At 48.9% G+C, this 27443-nt stretch overlaps 1 protein-coding gene across 5 annotated transcripts in view; it reads right to left on the bottom strand.

Annotated features, from left to right (window-relative positions):
- Positions 1-27443, bottom strand: part of LBR (lamin B receptor) — an 806934-nt gene that overhangs the window by 469765 nt on the left and 309726 nt on the right. For all 5 annotated transcript variants that reach the window (XM_085610386.1, XM_085610387.1, XM_085610389.1 and 2 more), the window contains exon 5: positions 26416-26578. In XM_085610386.1, coding sequence (XP_085466512.1) covers positions 26416-26578 — 163 coding nt within the window. The remainder of the gene's footprint in view (positions 1-26415; positions 26579-27443) is intronic.

Here is a 27443-nt window from a genome sequence, read left to right as displayed (position 1 = left end):
TCAAGATGTTGCGAGATTGAAGGAAATTATAAAACTGAGAATATTGAAGAATAAATTCTGCCTGCAGCTCCTTGAATGAACGCATGTGTGACCCTTGCCACACATTGTCCAACCTCGAAATGCCAATTAGATCCAATTTACCAAATTCTTCTAGTCAAGCCCCCTGCCTAAGCCAACAGCCTCTCCAGAGGTGGGGTCTCAAGGGTAATCTCTCTGTCTCGCCCTATACAGTGCAAGGCAAACCTCCAAACCATAAACGCCACTTGAGAGAGCTCGGGAAGGGAGTGAAGAAAAGACGCCCTATACACCATGCCTATTATGGCATTGTAGCCCATGAAGGCCACTTCAATTCAAAAGGCCAGAACTGCCCAACCCTCATGGATCCAGTCATTCAGTACCACCAGTGAGGGGTCTAATAATGCAATTGGACATTCGCAGAAGTCATGCCCCTTTAAAGATGGATTGAAATCATTTATCGAAGGCAAAGCGTGGAACCTGGTTGTCCCAGAGGAAGGACTGTACGCCAGCCTGGACCTCATCAAGCCATTGCTGATGGTTAGAATGCAGGAAGTTTTAGAGGACGTAAGGAAATTGCGGTAGGACCATCATCCTAAAGAATGCTGACCGTGTTTGGATACTAATCGGCAGCCGCGCCCACTTTAACAAGATCCCTCTTCATCCTAGAGATCAGAGGTGTAAGATTGGGAGGGCAGGGAGCAGAGATATATGGATTCCCAGATATTGGAAACTCAACCTACGAATAGGCACTGAAGTCTGTAAGCCTGTCACTTCGGCATTCCCAGTCAGAGGGATTAAGAGGGACTTGGTCCAGTTGACTAGTAAGTCAGAGGCCTGCCTGTATAAGTCCAATATCTGGAATAATCATGTCCTGATGTCCGGGCCGCACAGAAAAAGGTGCAAAATGCCCACATAGAGGGCTATGCAATCTTCCACTCTATTCCTCCACCAAAACCCCCATACCTGGGCATCACATCTAACCCATGTCACCATGGACTCCTTTCCCAGAGCGAATAGGAGGAGAACAGTGGGCACCGCTCTCTACTGCCACGCTGGATAGGAAAAGCATGAGAGGAGACCTAATTTACACACACCTGCGCCCTAGAGCAGGTATGCAGCATCCACATGTATGACAGAAATCTGGGGCTAAATCCCAGGAGTGAGCACATCTGAAAAAAGAAATCCAAATCAAGGGAATCGAAGGCCTTTTCAAAATCAATGAGTAAAAGTGCACAGGGGCTGAAGTGCACAGGGGCTGAAGAAGCTGTGTCGGTATGCCTGAGCCGCATGCACCCTGCAGAAGCAGTGTCTGGTGCTATGCTGAGGCATGAAGCCACACTGGTCCAGGTGGGCCAGTGGTAGTACTTTGAGAAGCCTATTGGCCAAGACCTAAGCGTAGAGTTTATGTTTGCTATTAATGAGGGAAATCGTGAGATATAAGGAGCAGTCTCAAGAGGCATCCCACCTCAACCACTATTATGGGTAAATTCAGCTCTTCTAGGAAGAAGCCCCTCACAATGGCCTCACTGTACACAGCCAGTAAGGAAGGCAACAGTGACGACCGGAATTTCTGCTAGTAGCTGTAACCCATGGGGCCCTTGCCTAACTTCATGTCTCTGAGGGACTCCTGATTCCTCCAGTGTGACTGGTCGATAACGGTCCCATCTCTTTGACAGCGATAAAGTTTGTAGAGGTAGGTCTGCAATGAAAAGCACGTACAACTCCCTTGGGTGTCTCTTCCGTTTTGCATAGACAACCCATTAATACTCAGCAAAGATATCCGCGATCTTCTAGGCATCCGTGGGCTTCACTTGAGACGGGCCCAGGATGCCTGAGAACATCCTTTGCGCCATTGGTCATCAGTCAATAGAGGAGTTTCCTGAATTTGCCCTCTCACTTATAATCTCGGCTATTAGATACAATCCAACATTGGCACTCCTCGTTGAGGCACAGCTACCTCAGCAATGATCTGTCAATCTACATGTGGCGATTTTCGGTCTCATACCCTTCCGCCTTCCTCTCCACTTCGGCAATACAGGCCCTTAGCTCTGCTACCTGATACAGAGTCTGTCTTTTCCACACTCTAAGGTTTGACCATGCAATTCCCCACACTGATTGAGCAAAACTGCGGATTGGGCACCCCTCCCACATGAACCACTATCGTGCAGTGGTATGAGACTCTCCTGGGAAGAATACGTGCACCACTCGTGAGGAACAGATCAGTGAAGGGCAAGAAGTGGCGATCGATTTATGAGCAAAACAGGTGAGGGTATACTTCAACACCATCAGATTCCATGCATGTCAGGCATCGCAGAGACCAAGGCTGCAGGCCCATGTGTCTAGCTTTGATTCTGCCTCCAGGCAGTCCCTGTTAATCTTAGATGATCCCTAGTAGGGGACACCACCGCATTAAAATCACACCCTACAAACGTGAGTCCATGTGGGAGGCCCAGCATCAAATACTTCACTGTTTGCAGAGGGGCCCTATCAACTGCGGTGTGTACGGGAGAGTGGGGGTCATGTACACTAAGAAGGTTATATGCTTGTCTTGTGATTATCCCTTCAACTGTCACATAGCGACCCTGTTTGTTGGACTCAGTACAGAGACCACTATAGGTCTGTGCAAGAGGATGACCATCCGCGGGAACCTTTTGAATAGCCTGCATGGTGCACACTTTCATATCTGTATCTGGCCAGGAACAGCAGAAGGAGGATATCCAGTGTGTTCACTGCATCACCTATTACCCTTGCCATTGCTGCCAATGACCTCACCAACACAACTAATAACCATCACACTCCTACAAGTGCGACAATTCAGACTATTCCAGGGCCCCCAAGCCATAGGAACGGCCTGGGTAGCAGGTATTTGTCATGTTTAATGTATATTGAATTAATAAACAACTGTTGTTGTGCTCATCTCTAAAAAATACAAACAGCGCCTCCATGTTGCAGACTGTCATAAGTGCCGATGTTGGCAATTAAGTAAGGTTGGTGCCAAACTCCGGAAACCACCGGCTCAAATTAAGCACTGACATGGGGTGGTAGTGGAGCCGGGCTTACTCCCAGTTCTGAGCCATTCCATGCTAAATACAGAGAAATCGTAGGGCCCACTGGGATTTTGCCTCCTCCTGTGGGAGCCCCTGCACTTCTTGCGGCCCTTGGATAGGGTCCCGGCAAGCTCTCTTTCTCCCCAATACGACTGCTCCCAGGATGGTGTGTTACATCCTACGGGCCACTGCTCCATTGCCTGTTGCCAGGATGCTTTTGGAGTGTCAAAGAAGAAGATTTGGAAGCATGAATAACCCTGAGCCTGACAAAGAACATGAGCATGTATTTCAAGTTTCATCACAACTTTTGTTTGATAGCATCAATTGAATTGCGTTGTTCTTGCACTCGCCAGGTAAAGTCTAGGAATATTAGTTTTTTGGAGGACTGATACTTCATGATGAAGAATGGATGGAATGGGGCGCCTCATTGCCAACCATCTGTGGACCAATTTTCAAGATGAGGCAGGCGGAGAGCTTTTCCCATGGGACCCGGGCTGTGATCCATCGCTTAAAGAATTTCACTGTGGATGCACCTTCTTTAGATCCCTCAGGGAATCCTATGAAGCACAGATTATTTCTGTGCCCAAGGTTCTTGGCATCCTCGGCACAATCCTTCAGGACTCGGGATGCTTCCATCAGGAGTGCCACCTCAGTCTTTAGCACAGTGACCGAGTTCTCTAACTCATAGCTGCTACCTCAGGCCCAGCAACCGTTTCCATGGTGTAACATAAATCCTGCCGCACGAAGGCTACATCCTCCTACCTCCCCGATCTTGGTCTTAAATGAGGTGTGTGAAGCCAGAGTGGCCTGGAGAATCTCAGTGGTGTCTGTGAGGCTGGTGCAGCATGGAGCCACTCTCTCTTCGCTGGTGAACTCAGTAGAGTAGGGCAGTGGAGAAGTAAATTTGTAAATCTTCGTTTGTGTCTAGTGCAGAGGGGGCCCACTGCATCCTACTGCCGGTCTCCACCCCTCCTCACCCAAAGACCCCACCTCTCCTCTGCTGCCACCGTGAGGTGCATGGAAATGGATGTCCGGGGGCCCTATATGCCCATCTCTTCCCTGTGCTGGGTCCTGGGTCTATGCCTCTTCCAGAGCCACGTGAGTCTCTCAGTCGAGGCGACGTGGGGTGCTGACCATCTTGCCCAGGTGCTACCACAAATATCGGACAGCACGACCAGTCAGGCCGAACTCCGTGACGTGCTTTCACAGCCCAGCTCTCCACCACTCTAGGGGGCCAGCCGCACTAAGGGAGGCCCTGACCGAGGAATGAGTGTCCCTTCATGGTCCTCTCCCTCCGAAAACAGCTATTTCCCTAGGGAGGGAGGGGAAGAGTCACCGTTAATGTCCACATTCAGCGGCATGTGCTCTCCTGTGTCTCTCAAGGCCCTGGGCCCACATACCCATCAGGTCCAAACCACTCCCAAAGCACAGCACCTCTCAGACTTCGAGGGGGGGCACACCAGGCAATACTTTATCTGCACCTTAGGGCTTTGCAACTTAAAGAGCCGTTCGGATCCTTCAGGGAAACCTTTTGTGACAGGAGTGGCCAGCGAGAAGCAATCTGGCCCAGAGCTTGTCCTCCCACCCAAGGTCGAGAACCAAACCCAGCACAATCATGGGTCCAGGCACCTGCCATGGCCGCCTTCGGGAGGCCTAGCCCACTACTGGGAGGCACACCACAAGCCGGGCCTGCTCCACCAGGTCAGTGGCAGTCCAGAGGTGTCGGCCAGCCAACAGCTATCACCTGGGCGGTGACCAAGTTGCCAAGGGCTCGGGCGGGCCACAAAATGTCTTGGGGACAGCAACCATGACATCTTGCTTTCCCAGCAGGACATCAGTTCTTAAGGCCGCTTGCCTCGGAGCGGCAGTCATTTTGCGAGCTGCCACCTGCCTGCAATCCAGTTAGGCCGCTCAGCGCCAGCTGCTTTCCGTCAGAGCTACAAAGCTCCCAGGAGTGCCCGAGCAGCTCCACGGCCAGAACTCCACAGTTGGGGGTCAGGATTCCCATTCGGGGACACAGGGGCTTACAGAGGCACATACACAATCTTGGCCAACCAGGCAGCGCCGTCTCCTCACTACACGGATGAAAGATGTCTGCTGTGGAGATTTTCTGAATGCTGCAACAGAAGCTCAATTAACTTTTCTGGATGAAAACTGTAATTTAGATGTTGCTAGGTAAAGTAAATATGGTAGAATGGCATTTTCTTTGCCAACATTTGGATCATGACCATTGTTGTGACACCAAATTCAAAATCTTTTCCATTCAAAAGCATAGCATATTCTTATGGAAGGACACTTTGACTCTGTCAGGATATTAATAGTCAGGGGGCAGATTCAAGTAACCATATTGTCATGCTGCCAAATTCAAGGACTGAAGGGCTGGATGTTTTATTTGGCACTTAAGTCTGGATGATAGATCAGGTCTGAGTAGTAGTCACTTGTGATTTCGCACAGAAAGTTATAGAAAGTTCAGGTACCACCACTGTCTCAGCCAATCAGGTTCTATCAGATCATTTCTAATTCGATTTCCTTAGATTTTGTATCACTAATGGTATGTTATTGGTATCGGTGTAATAGGGAAGACAAATGATGTTGATGCATTGATCAAAATAACTTTACTCACTGATTTTGGTTGTAGAGCACTGGATGCTAGATCTCTGCATTTTTGTGTTTTCAGCTGCAGCGTATAAGTCCAATGTTAGTGTTCCCCATTCTATGAAGAGATCTCATATTACATCGTCGTTGAGTACCCATTTGTGATTTTCTTCATGAAGATGACTGAGAAAATCTTCCATCACATTCTGAACTCCTGAGATATGAAAAATCATGAGTGCCAGTCCTCAAGCTAGTGCTCAATGCCACATTGTCAGAGCCAGCTCAGACAACTGTCTTGACCTTGTCCCACCTTCTTCGTTGATACATTTTTGCAGTATTGTCCGTTTGAGCCCTCACTTCTTTCGCGAACAGGAATGGTATGAAGGCTTTAAGAGCGAAATGCTCTGCTTTCAGTTGTAGAAGATTATGTGAGAAATGTTCTCTTTGTCGGACCATGGATCCTGAATCAAAAAGATGGTCAACATGTGTTCCCCATCCATATAAGGCAAGCATACGTGACTATGGTCTGAATTGGATGTTTCTTTTGAAAATAAACTCCCAGGAGTTGTTTTTGTATTGGAGCACCATAATAGAGATTCCTGAGCACCACTGCCAGGTAAATGTAGTCTTTCCAGTTGCCTGGTTTTTGAGACCATTGGTCTTCAAGGCACTGTTGAAGAGGTCTTATGAACAGCCTTGCATTTGGGATTATAAATATGCACAATGCCATGAGTCCTACAAGTGATGACACTTGGTGAACTGAAATCTGTTCATTTCTTTTGGATAAATAATTAATCTTTTCTCTGAAGGATACACACTTTTGTTTAAAGTATTTATTTTTGCACCCGGATATGGTGTTACAAATTGATTTGTTGAATTTTATTTGAAGGCCCAGATTGGTCAGTAATCTAGTCATGGTCTTGAAGTCCTGTGCTGCTTTTGGTTGGAAGTTTGCATTCAGCAGCCTTTCGTCAACATATGGATAAACAAAGATTTTTTTTCCTCACATGAGCTGCAATTACGGGCATACATTTTGAGAACGTTTGAGATGCTGATTTCAAGCCGAATGGAAGCCCATTCGCAATGATAATGTTTATTTCCTACTAGGAATCAGGGAATTTTCCATGTGGATATGAAAACCTGCGTCCTGTAAATCTTTTGTGCTAAGTGAATCGTATGTGTGGGTAGATTTGAACTTTTTTTTGGTAATAACTTTGTTTATTAACCGAAGATCTAGAATTGCTTGGGTTGGCTTTTCTTTAACACAAGTAAAATTTTGAATAGCTTCTATCGTTGTACTGGTTGGAGGAAACTGTTTTAATAGCTTGTTTATTACATATTGGAAAGAAGGAGGACCCGGCAGCTTCTTGAAGTAGGAGGAATTCATTTGTAGTTAAGTATACAGTACACGGGCAGCAGCTCTGTAGCTCATGGACACCCCGGCTCGAAGGGCACACCAACCGCCGTCATGCTAAGGCACAAGTTTGTATTACGAGTGTGACCACAAACAGCAATACCATGAGCCGGACTGTCCCTGAGCCCCTGCCCTCCGTAAAGCCTATTATAACACAACACACCTCCTCTTTTATATAATACAATAAAATAGACCAACATTTCACCCTTCCACCCCCGGAAGAAAATAAAAAAATATATGAATAACAAAATGCAAAGAATCTAAGACAAAACATAATCCTTGAATCTCCCAGAAACTCTGCTCACACGTTTCCCTAACATTGATGATGTAGAAGGACTAGACACCTCAGTTTCCACGGGTCTCCTGCACGGGTTTCAAGCCCCTTTACTTTGACAACTGGCACAATTCCACCATTGGCCATTTTGCAGTTTCACAGCACGCCCGTCCTTGCTCACTTCTTCCACAAAATGTGCAGGACCAAACGCACAAGTTACTACTTGTGTAACAATATAACTGTAAGAGACCATAGTTAGTGATAGATTCCTTACCTTAGAATATCCCCAGGCGTCAGACTGGATTCGGAAAGTTTTGCTAGCAGTACCCCTGCGTCTCAGTAGGTGGCGTTGTGCGGCTCCGCATCCGTCGCTGGCGTCGTAAGCGCCGAGATGACGTCACGGAGACTACTTAGGCGCCACCCATGCGTGTGGACGTCAGTTCTGTACACGACTTTCCGCGCCAGGAACGCAGAGCCATGCAAGAAACTGACCACTGGTGCCAAGAAACTAGGGCCCTGAAAGGGATGATCATAACCCTAGAAATCAGTTCGCAGAATGGGGAGGATGGGTCAGGCGGGAAGGAATCTAACTAATTTCTCTTACAGATATATCGTTACACAATTAGTAACTTGTGCATCACGTTAGTGATAGATTCTTTACCTTAGAATAGATACCCCAGCAATACCAACCCCAGTGGTGGGTCTGCAAACAAGATTACACCAGAAAGTCACGGAGAAAAGATCGGCCAAAGAAGCCGTCTCTCCGGACTGGACTGTCAAGGCAGTAATGCTTGGTAAATGTGTGCTGTGAGGCCCACATAGATGCCTGACAAATATCCTGCAAGGGAACGCAGCGTCCCAAGGCAGTAGTGGCTGCAGTCGCCCTGGTAGAATGGACACACAGCCCCACAGGAGGCTCCTTCTTAGCCAACGACTAACATGCTTTGATGCACAGAACGAACCACTGAGAGATGGTTCGTTTGTGCACGGCCCGACGTTTTTTGGCTCCCACGTAGCCAACAAAGAGCTGGTCATCCACCCGGAACTGCTGTGTGCGCTTCAGACAAAACGAGAGTGCACGTTTTGGGTCCAGACGGTGGAGCTTCTCTTCCTCTTTTGAAGGATGTGGAGGCGGAAAGAAGGTGGGCAAGGTGATGGTCTGCCCGATGTGGAAGGGCGTGACAAGCTTTGGCAAAAAAGAGGGACAGGTCCTTAACACCACCTTGTTCGGATGAACAGAAAAGAAAGGAGGTTCAGAAGAAAGAGCCTGGAGCTCACCCACTCTCCTGGCAGAGGTGATAGCTACCAGGAAAGCCGTCTTGAGAGTGAGAAGACGTAAAGGACAGGTATGAAGGGGCTCAAAAGGAGCGCACATCAGATAGGTCAAGACAAGATTTAGGTCCCATTGAGGCATTATGAAAGGCACGGAAGGAAACATGTGCGTAATGCCTTTCAAGAAACGGTTAACAACCGGGGACTTAAAGAGAGAAGGCTGATCTGGAAGCCTTAGAAAGGCGGAGATAGACGAAAGATAACCTTTGAGATTGCTCAGAGCAGAGCCCTGCTGGGTCAAGGATAGTAGGAACAGAAGGACCTCAGAAAGAGGGGCAGAAAGGGGATCCACAGGCTTTGCTGTGCACCATGACACAAATTTGTTCCACCGGCAGGCGTACACCGTCTTAGTGGAGGGACGCCTGGCTGCCAGAATGACATCACAGATTTCGGGAGGAAGATCGAAAGCTGTCAACTGTCGCTGCTCAATCTCCACGCATGGAGGTGGAGGATGGAAAGGTTTGGGTGGAGGACCGTCCCCTGCTGCTGCAACATAAGATCCTCCCGAAGAGGCAGACGGATCGGGGGATCGATCGCCATGCTGAGTAGCTCGGGATACCAGTATCTTCGTGCCCAGTCCGGAGCCACAAGGATGACTTGGGCCCGGTCGCGCCGAATCGTCTTCAGCACTCTGGGCAGAAGTGGTATAGGTGGAAAGGCGTACAACAGACCGCAACTCCATTCGCGAAATTCCAACGCGCACAACTGATGACATTGCGTCTTCTCTTCGGTGGCGAATAGATCCAACCAAGGCTCTCCCCACCGTTGAAAGAGTCCTTGCGCCACGTCCGACTGCAGACGCCATTCGTGATCCATCAAGCACCGGCGGCTGAGTTCGTCCGCCCTGGCGTACAGAGAATCTGCCAGGTGTTGAACCACCAAGGTAATGCCTTGATGTTCCAGCCATGTCCAGAGGCGCAGAGCCTCCTGACACAGGGTCCACGACCCCACCCCGCTTGTTACAAAACCACATGGTGGTGGTGTTGTCCGTGAACACCTGCACTACACTTCCCCGTACAGAGGAAAGGAATGCCTTCAGTGCAAGTCGCATCACCTGAAGCTCCAAAAGATTGATATGGAGCCGGGACTCCGCCGGAGACCAGAGGCTTCTGATCTCCGCCTCTCCCAAGTGGCCACCCCATCCCAGGAGGGACGCATCCGTCACCACTGTGTGCTGGGGAAGGGAGAGGGATCTGCCATTGACCCATTCGCGATTCGTGAGCCACCACTGCAATTGTCGTGCAGTTTCCTCCGAGATCTGGACATGATCGGACAGGTTGCCCTGATGCTGTGCTCACTGGAACTTCAGGTCCCACTGCAAAGCCCGCATATGCCATCTGGCATGTTGCACATGCAGGAGGCTATCAGGCCCAGGAGTCGGAGGGTCATCCTGACTGAAACCCAGGATAGAGGCTGAAAGATCGGAATCATAGCCTGAATATACCGGACTCGCTGCTCGGGAGGATAAACTCGAAACTGCGTCGAACCGCTCCGATGACGGGGAGCTTCTGAGAGGGACTCAGGTGTGACTTCGGCATGTTGATGGACAACCCCAGCAAATGCAGGAGGTCGGCTGTAGTCTGAAGGTGGGAGACGACTGCCTGGGGCGAACCAGCCTTCAACAACCAGTCGTCAAGGTAGGGGGAAGACTGACACCCCCGACCTGCACAGATGAGCTGCGACCACCGCCATCACTTTCGTGAACACCCGAGGGTCGCTGGTAAGGCCAAAGGGGAGCACGGCAAACTGGAAATGCTCCGGGCCTACCGTGAACTGCAGGTAACGACGGTGGGTCGGCATGACGGGGATGTGAAAATATGTGTCCTGCAAGTCCAACGCTACCATCCAGTCTCCAGGGTCGAGGGCAGCCAAGACCTGAGCCAGAGTCAGCATTTTGAACTTCTTCCGGAGGAAGCGATTGACGTTCCGGAGGTCCAAGATGGGGCGCAGGCCCCCTTTGTCCTTCTTGGGGATCAGAAAGTAGTGGGAATAACAACCGCTCCCTACTTCCGGCCCAGGAACGCACTTGATGGCCCCTTGGCCAAGAGGGCCGTGACTTCCTGCTGGAGAAGTACCAAGTGTTTCCCCGACATGCTGTGGCACCGAGGTGGCAGGCTGGAGGGGAGCACTGAAAGGGAAGGGAGTAACCCTTGCGGATGATCTTCAACACCCACTTGTATGATGTTATATCGTGCTAGTGGGGGAGCTGGTGGCGGATCCTGCCACCCACCGGACTGGGGTGCTCCACAAAGCTCGGATTAGGAAGGTTTGGAGGTAGAAGCAGCGGGGGCGGAGGTGGACTGACCCCCAGGCTGAATCCCAGAACCGCCGATGCGGAAGCCGCATCCGCGGCCGCGCTGAGGCTGGTTCTGCACAGGCTTGCTGAAGGAACGTGCCTGAGCTCCTCTGCCGTGGCCGCGAAAGGAACGAAAATCAGGAGTGGCCGGGCTTTTAGCGGAAAGACCCAAGGACTTGGCTGTGGCCCACGAGTACTTAAAACGCTCCAGTGCACTGTCGGCCTTATCTCCAAACAGGCGAGTGCCATCAAAGGGCATTTCCATGAGTGAGCTTTGGACATCTGGCGAGAACCCGGTAGATCTAAACCAGGGGTGGCGGCGAAGCGCCACAGTCGTAGAATGAATATGCTACTTACCAGTATGCATCTGTTCTTGGCATGTAGGGCTGCTGACATTCATATCTGTGCATAGATCGCCGCCTAGTGTTGGGTCCGGATGTTTGCACGTTGTTGTCCTGGAAGAGTCTTCGAAGTATCCTGGGATAGGTGACTCCTCCCCTGGACTACAGTGCGCATGGGCATCCTCTCCATCCTCAGATTGTTTTTCGCCATTGTGGCAGTGATGGAGTAGATACAGAAAGTGATGACCATGCTTACAGTAATTCTGAGAGCTGCAGCTGCTACAGGCGCCGGGGAGGAGGGAGGGCGATATGAATGTCAGCAGCCCTACATGCCAAGAACAGATGCATACTGGTAAGTAGCATATTCAGTTCGAGGCATGTGGGCTGCTGAATTCATATCTGTGCATAGAATAAATAGCAGTGACCTCTATTAGCGGCGGCTACCAGTGCCAGCTGCAGCGGTCTGAAAAAGAGTTTTGAGAACAGCCTGTCCTACAGCTGCCTGCTGTTTTGATTGCACATCTACACAATAGCGTTTGGTAAATGTATGTGTAGTGGACCAGGTGGCTGCTCTACATATATCATGCAAAGGAATGTTTCCTAGGAAAGCCATGGAGGCCCCTAACTTACGTGTTGAGTGGGCTCGTGGGGGAATCGTTAATGTGCGTTTAGCCTTTTGATAGCAAATTTGAATACATTTAACGATCCATCTGGCTATACCTGCTTTGGAGATAGCGTTACCTTTGTGGTGTGGGGCAAAGGCGACGAAAAGTTGTTTTGTTTTCCTAAAGGCTTTAGTCCTGTCGATATAGTACATGAGGGCTCTCTTTACATATAGTGTATGGAGTGCTCTTTCTGCGACAGTTTGTGGGTTTTGAAAGAAAACAGGCAGTTCAATAGTTTGATTCATGTGGAACTGCGATATGACCTTGGGCATGAATTTGGGGTTGGTACGTAGTACGACCCTGTTTGTGTGAACCTGTATGAATGGCTCTTGAACGGTTAGTGCCTGGAGTTCACTAACTCTCCTTAAAGAAGTGATTGCTACTAGGAAAGCTACTTTCCAGGTGAGGAATTGAATCTCGCATGAGTGCAGAGGTTCGAAGGGTGGACCCATCAGGCGTGTGAGGACCAAGTTGAGGTTCCACATTGGAGCTGGTGGGTGGCTTGGAGGAATTACTCGTTTGAGTCCTTCCAAGAATGCTTTTATGGCCGGCTCTCTGAATAAAGAGAGGTGCTGCCTGTTCTGGAGATAGGCTGATATTGCGGTCAAATGGACACGTATTGAGGTGTATGCCAGATTGCATCGGTATAGGTGTAAGAGGTAACAAATTATGTTTTGGATGGATGCGTCTAGCGGGTTAATGTCATTATTATTGCAATAAATGACGAATCTTTTCCATTTGGCTGCATAGCAAGCTCTGGTAGTGGGTCTCCTGGCCTCCTTAATGATGTCCATACAGTCAGGTGGCAGGTTTAGGTAGCCAAACTCTAGGACTTCAGGAGCCAGATTGCCAGGTTCAGCTGTTGCGGATCTGGGTGCTGAATCTCTCCATGGTTCTGCGTCAAATGCGCGGGTTTGATCCGCAGCCTTTGATGCGGCACCACGGAAAGTTCGAGAAAGGTGGTGTACCATGGCTGGCGTGCCCACGTTGGAGCAACCAGGACGAGTGTCAGTGAGTGTTGTCTGAGTTTGCGTGCCACCAGCGGTATCAATGGTGCTGGGGGAAAAGCGTACGCAAATTTGCCGGACCAGTTCATCCATATCGCATTGCCCTGCGACTGCGGATGTGGGAACCTGGCGACAAAGCTTTGGCATTTTGCGTTTTCGCTTGTGGCGAAGAGGTCTATCTCTGGATGACCCCACTGCTGGAAGTACGGTTGGAGTACTGACGGGTGTAACTCCCACTCGTGCATCTGGTGGCTGTGTCTGCTGAGCAGATCCGCCATCTGGTTGTCCTTGCCGGGGAGGTGTTCCGCCATGAGGAACATGTTCCTCTGAATGGCCCACTTCCACATGCCCTGAGCCAGATGAGACAACTGTGGAGAGTGTGTTCCTCCCTGCTTCTGTATGTAGTACATGGCGGTCATGTTGTCCGTCCGGATCAACACGACTTTGTTGCACAAGTGTACTTTGAATGCTTTCATAGCCAGGAAGATTGCCATCAGTTCTAGAAGGTTGATGTGCATCTTCTTTTGTTGTTTTGTCCATAGTCCCTGCACTGTGTAGTTGAGTACATGAGCTCCCCATCCCTGGAGAGACGCGTCCGCTGTCAGTATTATTTGTGGAACTGGCTCTTGGAACGGTCGGCCCCTGCAAAGGTTTTGTGGATTCCACCAATGCAGAGAGTTGTATGCCCGACCGCTCACCAACACTAGGTCTTTTAGTTGCCCTTGAGCCTGATTCCATTGACGTGCTAAGCACTCCTGAAGCGGGCGCATATGTAGTCTCGCGTGTTGGACTATGAAAATGCAGGAGGCCATCATGCCTATCAACTGCATGAACACTCGCGCGGGAAGGGAGTGTTGGGGTTTGAACTTGGAAATCAGCATTTGTATGCTGTTGATTCTCACTAAATTTGGCTGAGCTGTGGCCGCCAGAGTGTCTATGGTCGCACCTAGGTACTGTTGTACGTGTGCGGGTTGGAGATGTGATTTTGGGTAATTTAGTGAGAACCCCAGACTGTGAAGAAGGTGAATGGTGCGGGACATGTGGCTGGCACATTGCTGGGCTGACTTTGCCTGAACAAGCCAGTCGTCCAGGTAGGGGTAGATATGAATGTGTTGCCTCCGTAAATGTGCAGCCACAGTAGCTAGGCACTTTGTGAAAACCCTGGGCGCCGTTGTCACGCCGAAGGGAAGAACCTTGAATTGGTAGTGCCGCCCTTGAATAGTGAACTTGAGATATTTCCTGTGTGATGGGTGAATGGGTATGTGGAAATACGCATCTTTGAGGTCTAGTGTGGCCAGGAAGTCTCCCTGTTTGAGCAGTGGGAGGACTTGTTGCAGGGTGAGCATGTGGAAATGCTCCGAGAGAATGTAGCGGTTGAGGGGTCTCAGGTCTAGTATAGGTCTGAGTGACCCGTCCTTTTTCGGTATTAAAAAGTACAGGGAGTACACCCCCGTACCTTGCTCGTGGACGGTTACGACCTCTATTGCGCCTTTTTGCAGCATACTTAGCACTTCCTGCTGTAATAGCGCTAAGTGCTCTGAGGACATAGGACGGTGTTTTGGCGGTATTGTGGGTGGAGTCGAGGTTAATTCTAGGCAGTAACCGTGTTTGATAATATTTTTGACCCACCTGTCTGTGGTGATGGAGTTCCACGTGGACAGGAACCTTTGTAGCCTTCCCCCGACAGGTGTTATGTGGTCGGGAGGAAGGGAGAGGGCGTCACTGTTTGTTCTTGGGAGAGGATCTGGTATTGCCGTATCCGCGTCCTCTGCCCTTTGTGCTTGAACCACTATATCCACCCCGGGTGTTTTTATCGTAGGTACTTTGGGTGTTGCCCTTGTTGTAGGTTTGCTGTGACCCCTGTCCTCTACCTGCTCCTCTATTGCCGGGGCGACGAAAGGAGCCACTCCGAAAGGTCTGCGTTTGGAGAGCCCCCATGGACTTTGCAGTGTCTGTGTCCTTTTTTATTTTTTCTAGGGTGGTGTCAACCTCTGGCCCGAATAAGTAGTCGGGGTTGACCGGCTGGTTGAGGATGTTATTTTGCACCTCATGTTTGAATCCGGAGATTCGTAACCAGGCGTGTCGTCGTAACATGACGCTAGTGTTTATGGCTCTGGCAGCTGTATCTGCGGCATCCAGTGCACACTTGATGGATGCGTTTGTGAGGAGTTGTCCCTCTCTGATGAGGATCTCTGCTCCCTCTTTGTATTGGTCAGGGAGATGTTGGAGTAAGGTTTCTAATGTGTCATAATGTGCCCGATCGTAGCGAGCTAGGAGCGCCTGAGTATTGGCAATACGCCATATGTTAGCTGCTTGGGCTGCAACCCGTTTCCCGGAGGTCTCTAGCACCTTGGACTCTTTGTCCGGGGGAGGAGCATCCCCAGTCGTCTGCGAGTGCGCCCGTTTACGAGCATTCGCGACTACTATGGAATCCAGAGGCAACTGGCCTCTAATATAGGTAGGGTCCCCAGGCGCCGACCTATATTTTTTGTCGATCCTGGGGTTTATTATTCTTGCCCTGGTGGGTTCTTTGAAAATGTCCTTTGCTGGTTTGAGGACACCTTTCAACATGGGTAGAGTTTTGATATTCCTTTCTGAGGATGCGAAAGTATCCATGAGAAAATCGTCCTCGATGGTGTCAGAGTGGAGTTGCACACCATGATTGGCCGCAGCACGTTCAATGAGGGCGTTGAATGCGGCAGTGTCCTCTGTGGGAGACGTTTTTGCGCCATATAGCTGCGTGTCCTGTGTATCCATAGGTGCGCCCGAGTCTACAGGGTCATCCCAAGCTTGGTCAGGGTCCAGTTGGCCTTCAGGGTCCATCTCTCCGGGGTAGGGGACGTGGTCACCCATGTAGTCCTCCAAAACGTCGGTTTCGGAGTGTGTCGGAGAGAAGGACTGTGGATCTTGGTAAGAGGTATGGAGAGGTTCGTAAAGAATTGGTTCCGAATCCACTGGCAGCTTTTTCTTTAGTGGGATCCGGTAGGAATCCAAAGCTGGCTCGGAAGTTATCCTCCTCTTGTGGAGCATCATTCTGCCGGTTGCGGCATCGATGATGTGTGATGGCGACGTCTCCATAGGAGAGTGTTCTGCAGGTGTGATCCTGGTGTGGGTGACACGTGTTCTGATTTCGAACAGTTTTGGCGCTGTGGATGGTGGCAGGCCAAAAGTGATGTTGGCCGGTGCCGGAGAAGCTTTTTGAGCCTTTTTCGGGTCGGAGCCTGACGTGTCCTGGAGGGCTGCCTTGTCTTTGATGCGTTGCAAGGACGCTGAAACTTGCCGCACCTGGAACGCCGACGGTTCTTTGGCGCCGACCGGTTCTGTTGAGGCAGGCGTGGACTTCTTCGGTGCCACGGGGTCATCGAGTCGAGGAGAGGTAGTAGCTGTCGACGGCGTCGATGATTGTGCCTTTGGTGCTGCTTTCGAAGTGGTGTGAGACACAGCAGCCATTTTGACCTTTGTGGCCGGAGCCGATTGTTTCGGTGCCGGGAGCCGAGGCGGTTTGGCGGTACCGATGGTCTTTTTCCGTGTGTCGGCGCCGACGTCGGCTGCTGCGAGCTGGGCACTGAAGTCCCGTTTGGTGCGGTCGGTGCCGACGGGTTTGGCTGGCGTCGAAGGTGTGGTGGGCTTCGATCCGACCAGTGTCACTTTCAGTTTCGGTTTCTGCTGAACCGATACGGCTTTCGGTTTCCGTTTCGATGAAGGGAAACCAGCCGTTTTGGGTAGTAATGGCTGCCGCTGAATGTCCGAGGCCGGGCCAGAGGGCGGGGCCGAAGAACTGCGGGATAGGTCTTGGGTAAGGCCCGAAGGCGATCCCTCGACCGGAGCCATAGACTGACGCACTGGGATATCCACAGTCTGTACGGGTAGGCCTTGCTCGTCACCGGAGCTACTCTCTTCGGTCCCTAAGGCCTCATTGTAGTCTCCTACCTCGGTGTCGGCTTCGTCTCTGTGAAAGAGTCGTTCCTCGACGTCTTCCGATCCGGAGTCGTGTTCGGAAGCGGGGCTGGAGGGTAGGTTCTCCACGTCTTCCACATCTTCGTCCTCGGCGTTGAAGATGTCGGTCGGGGCCGGTGCCGCTTGCTGCGCTTCGAGTCTCGCTGCTCTTCGATTCCGGAGAGTCTTCTTGGATCGGAATCGGGCACAGGCCATACATGTGGACTCGTCGTGATCCGGCGAAAGGCATTTGTTGCACACCGGGTGGACGTCGACGTGGGGATATTTCGCATTGCATACAGGGCACCGCTTGAATGGTGTCCTCGATTCCATCGTCGATGTCGGGTCGATGGTCGGGTATGATGCGAAAAAGTTGTTCTTGAAGTTAGTAAACTAACAAATAACTATCGATACCGATCGGGAACAGTACCGACGCGAACTAAAGGCCTTTTGGCCTGTAAAAAGTTTTTCCTAACTTGAGTCAAGATAAGCACATCCGAACCCAATGGCGGAAAAAAAACAATCTGAGGATGGAGAGGATGCCCATGCGCACTGTAGTCCAGGGGAGGAGTCACCTATCCCAGGATACTTCGAAGACTCTTCCAGGACAACAACGTGCAAACATCCGGACCCAACACTAGGCGGCGATCTATGCACAGATATGAATTCAGCAGCCCACATGCCTCGAACATTGCTCTACCCAATGAGTCCGTGGTGTCCAAACCACACCGAATGGCAAACTTAGCCGCATCCTTACCCTCGGCAACAGCTTGGGACAGCACAGCGTGGATCTCTGAGGCAATACATGTGCAACTGTATCCCACACCGCATGGGAATAGCGGCCCAATAGGCAGGAGGTGTTCACCGACCGCAGCCCCAAGCTGGCCGAAGACAACAACCGCTTACTGATCTGTTCCAGCTACTTAGAGTCCTTATCCGGCGGAGCCGTGGGAAAGGCACTCTGTGACGTCGAGGCGCAGGATGAGTGGTCAGAAAAGCAGGGTCACCAGGCGCCGGGCGGTGACGCCTGGCGACATTCTTATCCACAGGGGCCCCCGTGGCTGGCCGCGACCAAGTGCCCAACAAGACGTCAGTGAGGGCGTTGTTAAATGGGAGCAGGGGCTCCGACGATGTGGACGCCGTCTGGAGCACCCAGTGAGGAGATTAGTTCTGAGGGCCACCGTAGGGAGATTAAGGTTGAGGACCTCAGCTGCCCAACGGAGCACCATCGTGTAGGAGGCGCCCTCCTCCATGGTAGGCGGGGGAGAGGCAAACCCCGGGTCGGAGGAGACGTCGAGGTCGCCGGCATCCTCAAAGTCGTCTACCAAGTCCTGCTCGGAGTCACACTGACGGGCAAGAGGGTCCTCGGACCCCTCCCAGTCGTCCTCCACCTCTGCCGCATGGGGAACAAACCGCGGCGGCAGAGCTGGAGAAGGAACAAACGGCGTCGGAAACCATAGTGATCATACTCCCTAAGAAGATAACCTTGGGAGCCCGCGTAGCAGATTACAGACCTCTATCCATACTTAATATGGATTTTAAGATTTTAATTAAGGTCTTGGCACTTAGGCTGCTCCCTCATATGCGCACATTTATCCACACTCACTAGAACAGATGTATCCCGTCCTGAAACACCTCATTCAATCTGGGAAGACTCTACTCAGTGCTGTATCATCCAGAGGCAAGAACAAACACACAGGCGGCAAACCTATCAATCCATTTAGAGAAGGCCTTTGATACAGTGAGTAGGGATTATCTATTTGGGACCATGAAGAGGATGGGTCTCGGGGAGGGCTGGATCAAGTGGGTCAGAATACTGTACACGTAACCAACGGTGAGAGTCAAAATGGGCAGGACAGTGTCTGCCCAATACGAAACCTCCAGTGGCACACGACAGGGATGCCCTGGGCATGGAGCCGTTGGCTGCCTGGTTTTGCCAGGGCGGGGATGGGATAGGATTGACCATGGATAGGCGAACCTATACTGTTTCCCTGTACGCTGACGACCTCCTGATCTATTTGAATGAGGCCTTGGTTGGTTCCGCAGGGGTGTGGAATTTAATAAAATATCTACTTGTCCATGGGGCAGGTTGCTTCCTAAATCTACTTGTCCTGTAACAAAATCCACATGCCCTTTTGGTGCCATGTAGTGCAGCGACAAATTATGGCTGCTATCTCATTATATAAGAGCTCTGATATAGCCTCTCTGATTAGGCCAGGGCTCATACCATAGTAGTGTTTGAATACTTGCAACCCCCTTATGTTGCCACGTTTCCGCAGATCTACATACTGGGGCTGAAAGTAGTGGTAAGCAATATTTCCAGGGTTAGAATGCCCTTTTGAGTCTGTGCAAACCTACTAACTTGCATGTTTTAAGGGTTTTTAACAACCCTTCTCAAATCTTTTCCCATACTGAAAAATGTTGAAAATGTACTCCTGACAATGGCAGATGTAAACCTTCTTCCAGAGTGGAGTAAAAAGTGGTTGGTGGAAAAGTGAACTTGCAAACACTCAGATTTTCGCATGAGCAAATCTACTTATGCATATTTGCTCATGATAAAATGCAGTTCACAAATATTTTCCAGGGATACTATTTCTTGTCCTACTTCTGTAAATTCTTGGGAATTCACGAAAGGCATATAGCTGCACCATGGGTGCACTTTTGAGACTCTTTAATAATTGGGCCTCTAATTTGGTCAGGCGTTGACCATAACCTTTTGCGTTTATTAAAATTCTGTGTCTCTCTCTCTCTCTCTGTCTCTGTGTATCATCTGGCTTCACTGTGCGTTCTGCTCTTTCCCAAGGAGCATATCGGCACACAAAGTAGTTTTGCTCAGTGCCAGTAACTACTGCGGCAGTGTGTGCTTTTTGAGACCAAAAACTATTTTTTTTCTTTTGCCAATGTTTGTTATTATAGTGAGGTCCCAGCAGCTCCCACACCAGTAACGTTTTACAAAAACCATGCCAAAACAATTCACACATTGACAAATCTAAAAAGCCAACCACCAATTCCAGACCTACTGGCTTTGCCAATGCTGGTTTATTTTTGTTTCCCAAAATCTTATTGAAACTGGTTACACCGCTTTTGTATTATGAATATCTTTTGGGAAATACTAGCATGCATCAACACATGTTACTAAATTATGCTGCAAAGAAATGGTTCCTGACATCTTTGAGTAGTTTAGCAATCTGTTTTTATTCTGCTTTCATTTTTTTAATGAACATTTTATTTGGAAACAAAAGAATCATCTGTTTTGCTTTCAAGCTTCTGTAAATATTTGCATCAAATCGGAGAGCATTCTGGGAGCATTATACATAGCCTCATATTACTAAACTTTGAACACGTATTTACACATTTTTATACTGGAACCACAGTCAGTAGTACAGTCAGAGCTTACAACTTTTACTTAGAGCGCTGACCCTAATAATAAAGGCTTTCAATTCATGAACCATAAATACAAGTTTGAAAAGCATTAACATATGGACACAACTATTACCTTATCTGCAGACAGTGCCGTTCCCTGATCCATAATGTGGTACTGCAAATTGGCAGCCAAAGGGTTTTTTGCTGCAGGGGGTTGGGCCTACTTGTCCCAAGGACAAAATAAACATTAAAAACTTGTTGCCCTTGACCCCAAACAATATGTCCTGGGCGTCGGGCTATAGGAATTCCACATCACTGGTTCCGACATAGCCCTGTGACTTATGAGAAGATTTGCTGCACTGCTGGGGCTGCGAGTCAATACAACCAAAACTTATTTCCACTGTCGGGTTCCTTACCAAGACCCCTGGCCCAGCCAGATGACCTCAAATGGGCTCAATCTACGTTCAGATATATAGGTATTCATTTTTACAATTCCCTGGACGACCTACGAGAGGGCAAACTCGACAGAGTGATTAGATTGCTTAAATCCTGTGTATCATTCGGGAGCTCCCTGAAACTGCCGGTTATGACACGAATCTCACTGACCAAAATGGTCAAGTTACCCCGCCTATTGTATTTCTTTGTTAACCTTCTACTGGTACTGCCGTGGGGATGGTTTACCACACTGGACTCGCTAGTGAGGGACCTAGTATGGGGAGGTGAACGGAGGAGGGTATCCCTGACAACACTGCACCACCCTGTGCTGGAAGGGAGTCTGGGGGTGCCGAATTTCTAGTTCTACCGACTAGCCTCCCAGTTACAGTGCTAGTGCAATGGCTGGAGGGAGGCAACACGGAGGGGACATTCCTGTCCAAGCCCTGAGTGCGCCCATTCCCATTTATTTAATGTACTTGACCATACGGTCGCTACTGCAAACCACAGCTCTGTAATGCTGGAAACTATGCATATTCAAACTGGCAGAGGTCCCTAAATATTGGCCAAAACTACCACTGGTGGGCCAGTCCTAGCCCCATGGAATACCACACTTGATATTTATGCCTGAACAATTACTCGCCAGTCTATTTTATTCACCAATCACGTATATCACTCATATCACTAGATACACTGTTAACTAGCCCCCTCACATGCATTAATCTACACAGCGATTTCAGATCAAAAGATCTCCGACAAAGAGCCCCCAGGCCCGTTTAGCATTGCAGCGCCGGCTTGACGAGGAGCGCCCAATGATGAAGCATGACACCCTAACAGGTGTGTGAGGGCACCAAGATCTGACCAACAGGTCTTTCAGCGACAGGACAATTAGCCATGTGGATCAACTTTCTGGGACCATCTTGGCCAAGGAGGAACTACCCCTACCCTGATTACCAATTACTCACCTGGAGAGAGGTGGGCTTGGAGACAGTAGGAGACTGCTACCAAGAGAATACCTTGATTCCTTTTGAAGATCTTGTCTCCCAGTGGGCCAGTTCATACAATATGAGTCTCTGACACGCATTTTCGGAATGCTGTGGCACAGGGGTCGAGAGGAGTCAGCGACACACCCTTTACTACGCGCATTACTCTACCCAGGCGCAGTTTGTCACCAAGTGAAATGGTTTTACACGGCATTGATAGAAGCAACTTTGGCACCATTACCTAAAATTTGAGGACGTTGGGAACAAGTCTTAAACAGGGAACTCACAGACTGGGATTGGAGAAAGGTATTGGAAGTTTACCTATATTCACCTGACCTACATTACCCCACATAGGCTGCGAATAATACATTGCTCAACTGCCCGAGATGCGACCAACAGGACGCATATTTTATACACATGGTCAGGAACTGTGCAATACTGCGTATGCTTTGGAATGAGGTGGTGATGCAGACAGGAGCCATTCTGGAGAGGACAATAGATAGCTCCATGAAGAGGTGTGCCTGCAGGAATTATTCCCCCGCCCACCAAAACGAAAATTCGGGAACAAGTTTATAGACCTGGCCTTAGTTCTGGCTAAGCGGCGGGTGGCGATGGCCTTGAGATTCGCGAACGGGCCACCGATAGACACCTGAAGACAGGATGTCACGAAAGCAAAGGGGCGGGCGCTGTCCAGAGAAAAAGCGAGAGGCTTGAGGCAGCATCCCATAGCTGATCATTGGTAGGAATTATAGTGCACATGGGAGCTCCCATTACAGGTGAACAGCGATGACGAGGGGGCTGGCGAAGCAGTAACACCTGAAAGAACGTCCACAGATACATAGGGGAATAGAAAACACTGTTCACCCGGGACAGAAACAGAATACTTTTGTACCCGATCCCCACATAGATTTCAATATCAGACACAGATTTTATTCCCCACCCCACCGAAGAAGTACACATCCATTTAGTTCCCCTACACATTATTAACATGAGATCCCCACCTGCGGAGACGAGTTTTCACGGTTCACAGTTTATTATCATCTTTTAGTTTATTGCTCGTTTCAGTTTACTAATCTTTGCTATACGCATGCAAGAACACTATAGACATTCGATGGGACACCCGCTCCCAGAACAATGCAAGATCTATCCATATAGCAGATATTAATCAGATAATAAGATTGCATATTGCAGGGAGTAAAGTCTGGGTAAATACAAGTCACTAAGACATAGTCTATGTTTATGCAAAAGTACCATATACTGTAATACTTGCTTTATAGAAATCCTGTCTATGTATGTGTATGCAACAGAAATTTAAACAATAGATAGCATCAGATTCGGAATCAAAGACTGCGCCTAGATGGATGGCATCCTTTCACATGGGGCGCACATAGAGGATCCGTCTCCCTCCCTTCACATCACAGTCCAAGCACATCATCTGCTGCATTCCGCAAGGTTAATCCATTGGTCCTACCCTCGTCAACACCTACATGACACAGCTAGCAGGCATCGTCAGAACCTCCAACATCAACATCATCTCCTACACCCACAACACCCAGCTCGTCCTCTCACTCTCAGCGTACACCACCAGAATGAAAAATAACTCTAACAACAACATGAAGAAGGTCTCAGACTGGATGAAAAACAACCGCCTGAAGCCCAACATAGATAAAACTGAAGTGCTGATTTTCAGCAGCCACACCTCCCTCTCGAACAACTCCTGGTGGTCATCACAACCTGGACCCACCCCAGTACGCAATACCATTCCCGCAACCTCTGCATCACCCTCTTTGGTTAGAGATTAGTTACTGGGAAGGGGTCTGGGCACATCTCAGGAAGGAGATGGGCTGAAAAGAGAATCATAAAGACTAGGGCAAAGGTCCTGGAGTAACCTTTTGATACACATATCCCTATGGCTGACATCCAGGTGTGAACCTCTAATCACTCGCTTGGCCTGTGTTGTGAAGGTATCAGATTTGGAGCAACTCCTGCTGTGACAGACTGGTTTATGTAGGAATGAGAACAGAGGAGTGAGATGGCACTTCAAAAGCCAGTACAAGTCACACATAAATTTCAAAGACTTAGACTCCATATCACATTCAGTGTGTATAAGAAGGGGAGCTTGAGACCCTCAAATTTTGTCAACTGTCAAGCAGCCAATCGGGTTGTGCGAGGAGGAGAAGCTCTGCAAGACTTTTACCAGTGACCAAGAATGGGAGTCAAGGCCTCCTAGTCTCCGAGGGAGTGAGAGGACATCACCCAGGCTATCTAAGCCTCCTTCCCTGGATCCTGGAGCACCAATGCCTGCCTGCTTGCCAAGACCAGTGTGCCCTGTGAGGAAGAAGAGGGAGGGATGTCCAAGGGTCAAATCCTGGCGAGTGGATTCCTGAAGTGAAGTGCGAGGAGACAGATGCTGTACCGATCTGGTCGTTGCCCATGTGCCAGGAGTCGGGTCGTTGCCCGTGTGCAGGGAAATGCCAGCGGAGGGCCACCGTGAAGTGAATCGTGACCGTTGCTGCATCGAACGAGTCATCGCCCATGTGCATTAAGTCAGCAAATCCTGCATGCAATGTTGGGCCGCCGTAAAGATTGCTGCCTTGCCGATCGGGCTGTAGCCTGTGTGCAGTATCAAGGCGGCGACTCCAAAAGCCAGGTGGGGCCGCCGTGAAGCTCAGATAAAAGAGATAGCCATCGTGGAAAAATCTTGTGCAGATGCAGTGACATCACTAGAAGTATGAAATACAATGGTTGTCTCACCCAAGATAGTGCCACAAGAAAGAGGGTCACTGACACTGGTCTAATTTTCCAGACCACATACGGGATCATGAAAAGTAAAGAAAAACCATATGTAAGTATCTCTGACCCGTTCATCCATCGTGTGCACTAGCACCTAGCAGTAATTAGATTGAAATAGTCTTTCTTTCCCTCAAGCCACGAAAATGCTATATGCTCTAAGAACATGTATGTTGTCATTATCATGAACAACTACAGATTTTGGTAAATTATTCTAAAAGCCTGAGACTGCATGACACCGATGTAGCGTATAACTAGAGCGGATACCAAGAGTAACAGATTAGTCAGAGTGAGGATGAGATCACCCACAATTGCTGAAAACTTAAATAAGTTATCTTTCATGTTTGCTCTCTGGATATTTGGATTGTCCTCTATTCTCAGAAATAGGGGTGAAAGTGCCAGATCAAAAATCAAGAGCAACGTCTCAGACTTTTGATCTTTGAACTACACACCAAGTCTATAAGACGTGATACCTATTTTGAGCGAAACATGCCTGCAGCTGAAAGCTCAAGTCGCATAAGGTTAAAAAATTGTAGCGTGCAATGGTACCTCAATCTAGATTTTTTTAAATTGTACTTCATGATGGTGGCACTAGAGACTTGGTATAACATGTAAGCAAGACAAAGTGGGCGTTTTCGCATTGTTTTATATACTCAATACTTTATTCAGTTTTGATTAATTGGGGTTTTCTGAAAAGTAATAGGCATGATTTGAAAAATCCGTAATGAGAACCTAGGAAAAGTTGTTAGTAAACAGCCCCAAGGACAGCTGCATCTTCCTGGCATTGTTGATCTCAACCAATCCGTGGCAATGCACCTCCACCAACAACCATCCTGCGCCCTATGGCACTTGGTGAAGAGGTGTCATGCCTCATTGTTCCAGGAGGCAGTGATGCCCCGGCAGGGGTGCATACTTGGGCTGTAAAACATTCTAGGTAGAAATAGGGCCCCCTCTCACGAGATTACGATTAGAGCTGTGTTTCCGTACAGTTGCAGACACTTTAAAAACATGTCTATTACAAAGTGGAATACTCTGCTAAAACAGTTTCCATTGATTCAAGGGTGAAAAAGAATGATTTTAAGTAAGATAAAGTGCCGCAATAATGCCGCTAAATTTCCATTTTTGTGCCGCTAAATTTCCCTTTTTGTGCCGCTAAATTTGCAAATCTATGCCGCAATAATCTGGGGGGTCTGAAACGGGAAGTGGTCCTCAGGAGACCCCTTCCCCTTTGAGACGGGCAACAAAAACGGAGTAGGCAGTGGTCCCACAGACCACTGCCTGCTCCTAAATAATGAAACTGAAATGTTTCATTTTTGTTTTTAAAACGCATCCCGTTTTCCTTTAATGGAAACGGGATACATTTAAAAAAAGAAGTTGCATTATTTAAAAAGCAAACAGAGACATGGAGGTCTGCTGTCCGCAGAAGGCCACCATCCCTGTGTTATTGCCCATTCCCAATGGGTTGCAAATTGCGACCTGCCTCATGAATATTGTTGAGGAAGGTAATTTGCGACCCTATTAGGAATCTCAAAATGTGCCAGAGAAACAAGAGTACATTTCCTTTTGCTAGTCGCAAATTGCGAGTTCCTACATTTTGCAAAATGCAAGTCATCACAAAAGGAAATGGTAGTACATGTGGTCCCAAATATGTATTGGGCGAAGCAGTATACAATTGCATGGAGCAACTACAGAGGATATAGACTACATTCCTTGGCTGCTGAAGACAAAAGGTCTAAGTCTTCATTTTCAATTAATTTAATCTAGTTTTAGCTACAACAAACGACTGCTAATCAGGGTCTAATGCAAAGTTCTAATACTTTTTAAGAAAGCATTTGATTTCATTTTATTGAGAAGTTTCAAATGTTTTGTATAAAGCTATAAGGGGGTCTAAACTGCAAGGTTTTGTGTGGCATACTGCTTACCTAATTTTCCTCCAAACTCTAGATCTTTTGTATTTCCTCTTGGTTTCTCAAGATATTTCTCTTCTCTTTGCTCCAGTTCTTTTGTTTTAATTTCTTCTTTTCGTGGACGTAGAGAATACTGAAATAACACCGGATTCCTTTCTACTTCCTGGCCATATGTTGGCTGTGAAAAAAAAACACATGTTTTTGAAATAATACAATCTTTAAGGAATAAGTATAAGTTTGCAAAATCGACACTTAGAAGAAATTTCACAGAAAAACAGTCAATGGTTTCCTATGGGAGAAAATTGAGTTAGTGGTAAGTACGGTCGTAAGTACTTTTCAGGGTCAGTTCTGGGCAACAAGATCCAGCACTGGGATCTCTCCGAATAGCAGGTGAGTATTTCTGTTTTCGTTACTCGGTTGATTTTAGGTGAATATTTTAAAGTTCAGAAACTACACACACAGAAGAAATTTCAAGAGAAACCAGTCAATGTTACCCTAAGGAATAAAAGTGAGTTATCGGCATTTGGGTAAGTGCTCGACTGGCAGAGTTAAGGTTCTGGGCATAGACTCAGGGGTCTCCCAGGGTCAGGTAAGTACAGTTGTTGCACCCTCAGCGGCACAGGGGCAGCTGGGTGCAGAGTGAGTTAGGCCCAATGTTATCCTATGGAAGGCAGGGGGCCCTTGGTTGGTAGCTGCTGACTAGCAGGCCACGCGGCTGTGGGAGCTGGGCTCCTGGTCACTTGCTCAGGGCAAGGGCTCAGGAGTCGGGCACAGGGGGCCACAGGGCGCCAGGTGCAGGGGTGCCTTTTGGTGTCGGGAAATCTTACCCTCTGTTGATCGCGGTTTGGGGGGTACCTGGTTCTGAGGCTGCAGGCATCGGGAGCGTCGAGGTGGGTCCTTGGGTGCCGGATTCAGGATCACAGTCGCTGGAGGGACGTCCTCTGCGTCTTTGTCCACTCCAGCACAGGCCAGGCTTGGCAGGTGCAGAGTGTGCAGGGTTTGCGGTTCCTGGCTGATGCCAGGGGTTAGTTACTTGCTTTGAG

Source organism: Triturus cristatus, chromosome 6 (genome assembly GCF_964204655.1).
Source record: "Triturus cristatus chromosome 6, aTriCri1.1, whole genome shotgun sequence".
Lineage (NCBI taxonomy): Eukaryota > Metazoa > Chordata > Amphibia > Caudata > Salamandridae > Triturus > Triturus cristatus.
The sequence above is the reverse complement of the archived record's forward strand: the minus strand, read 5'-3'. Positions and strand labels throughout refer to the sequence as shown.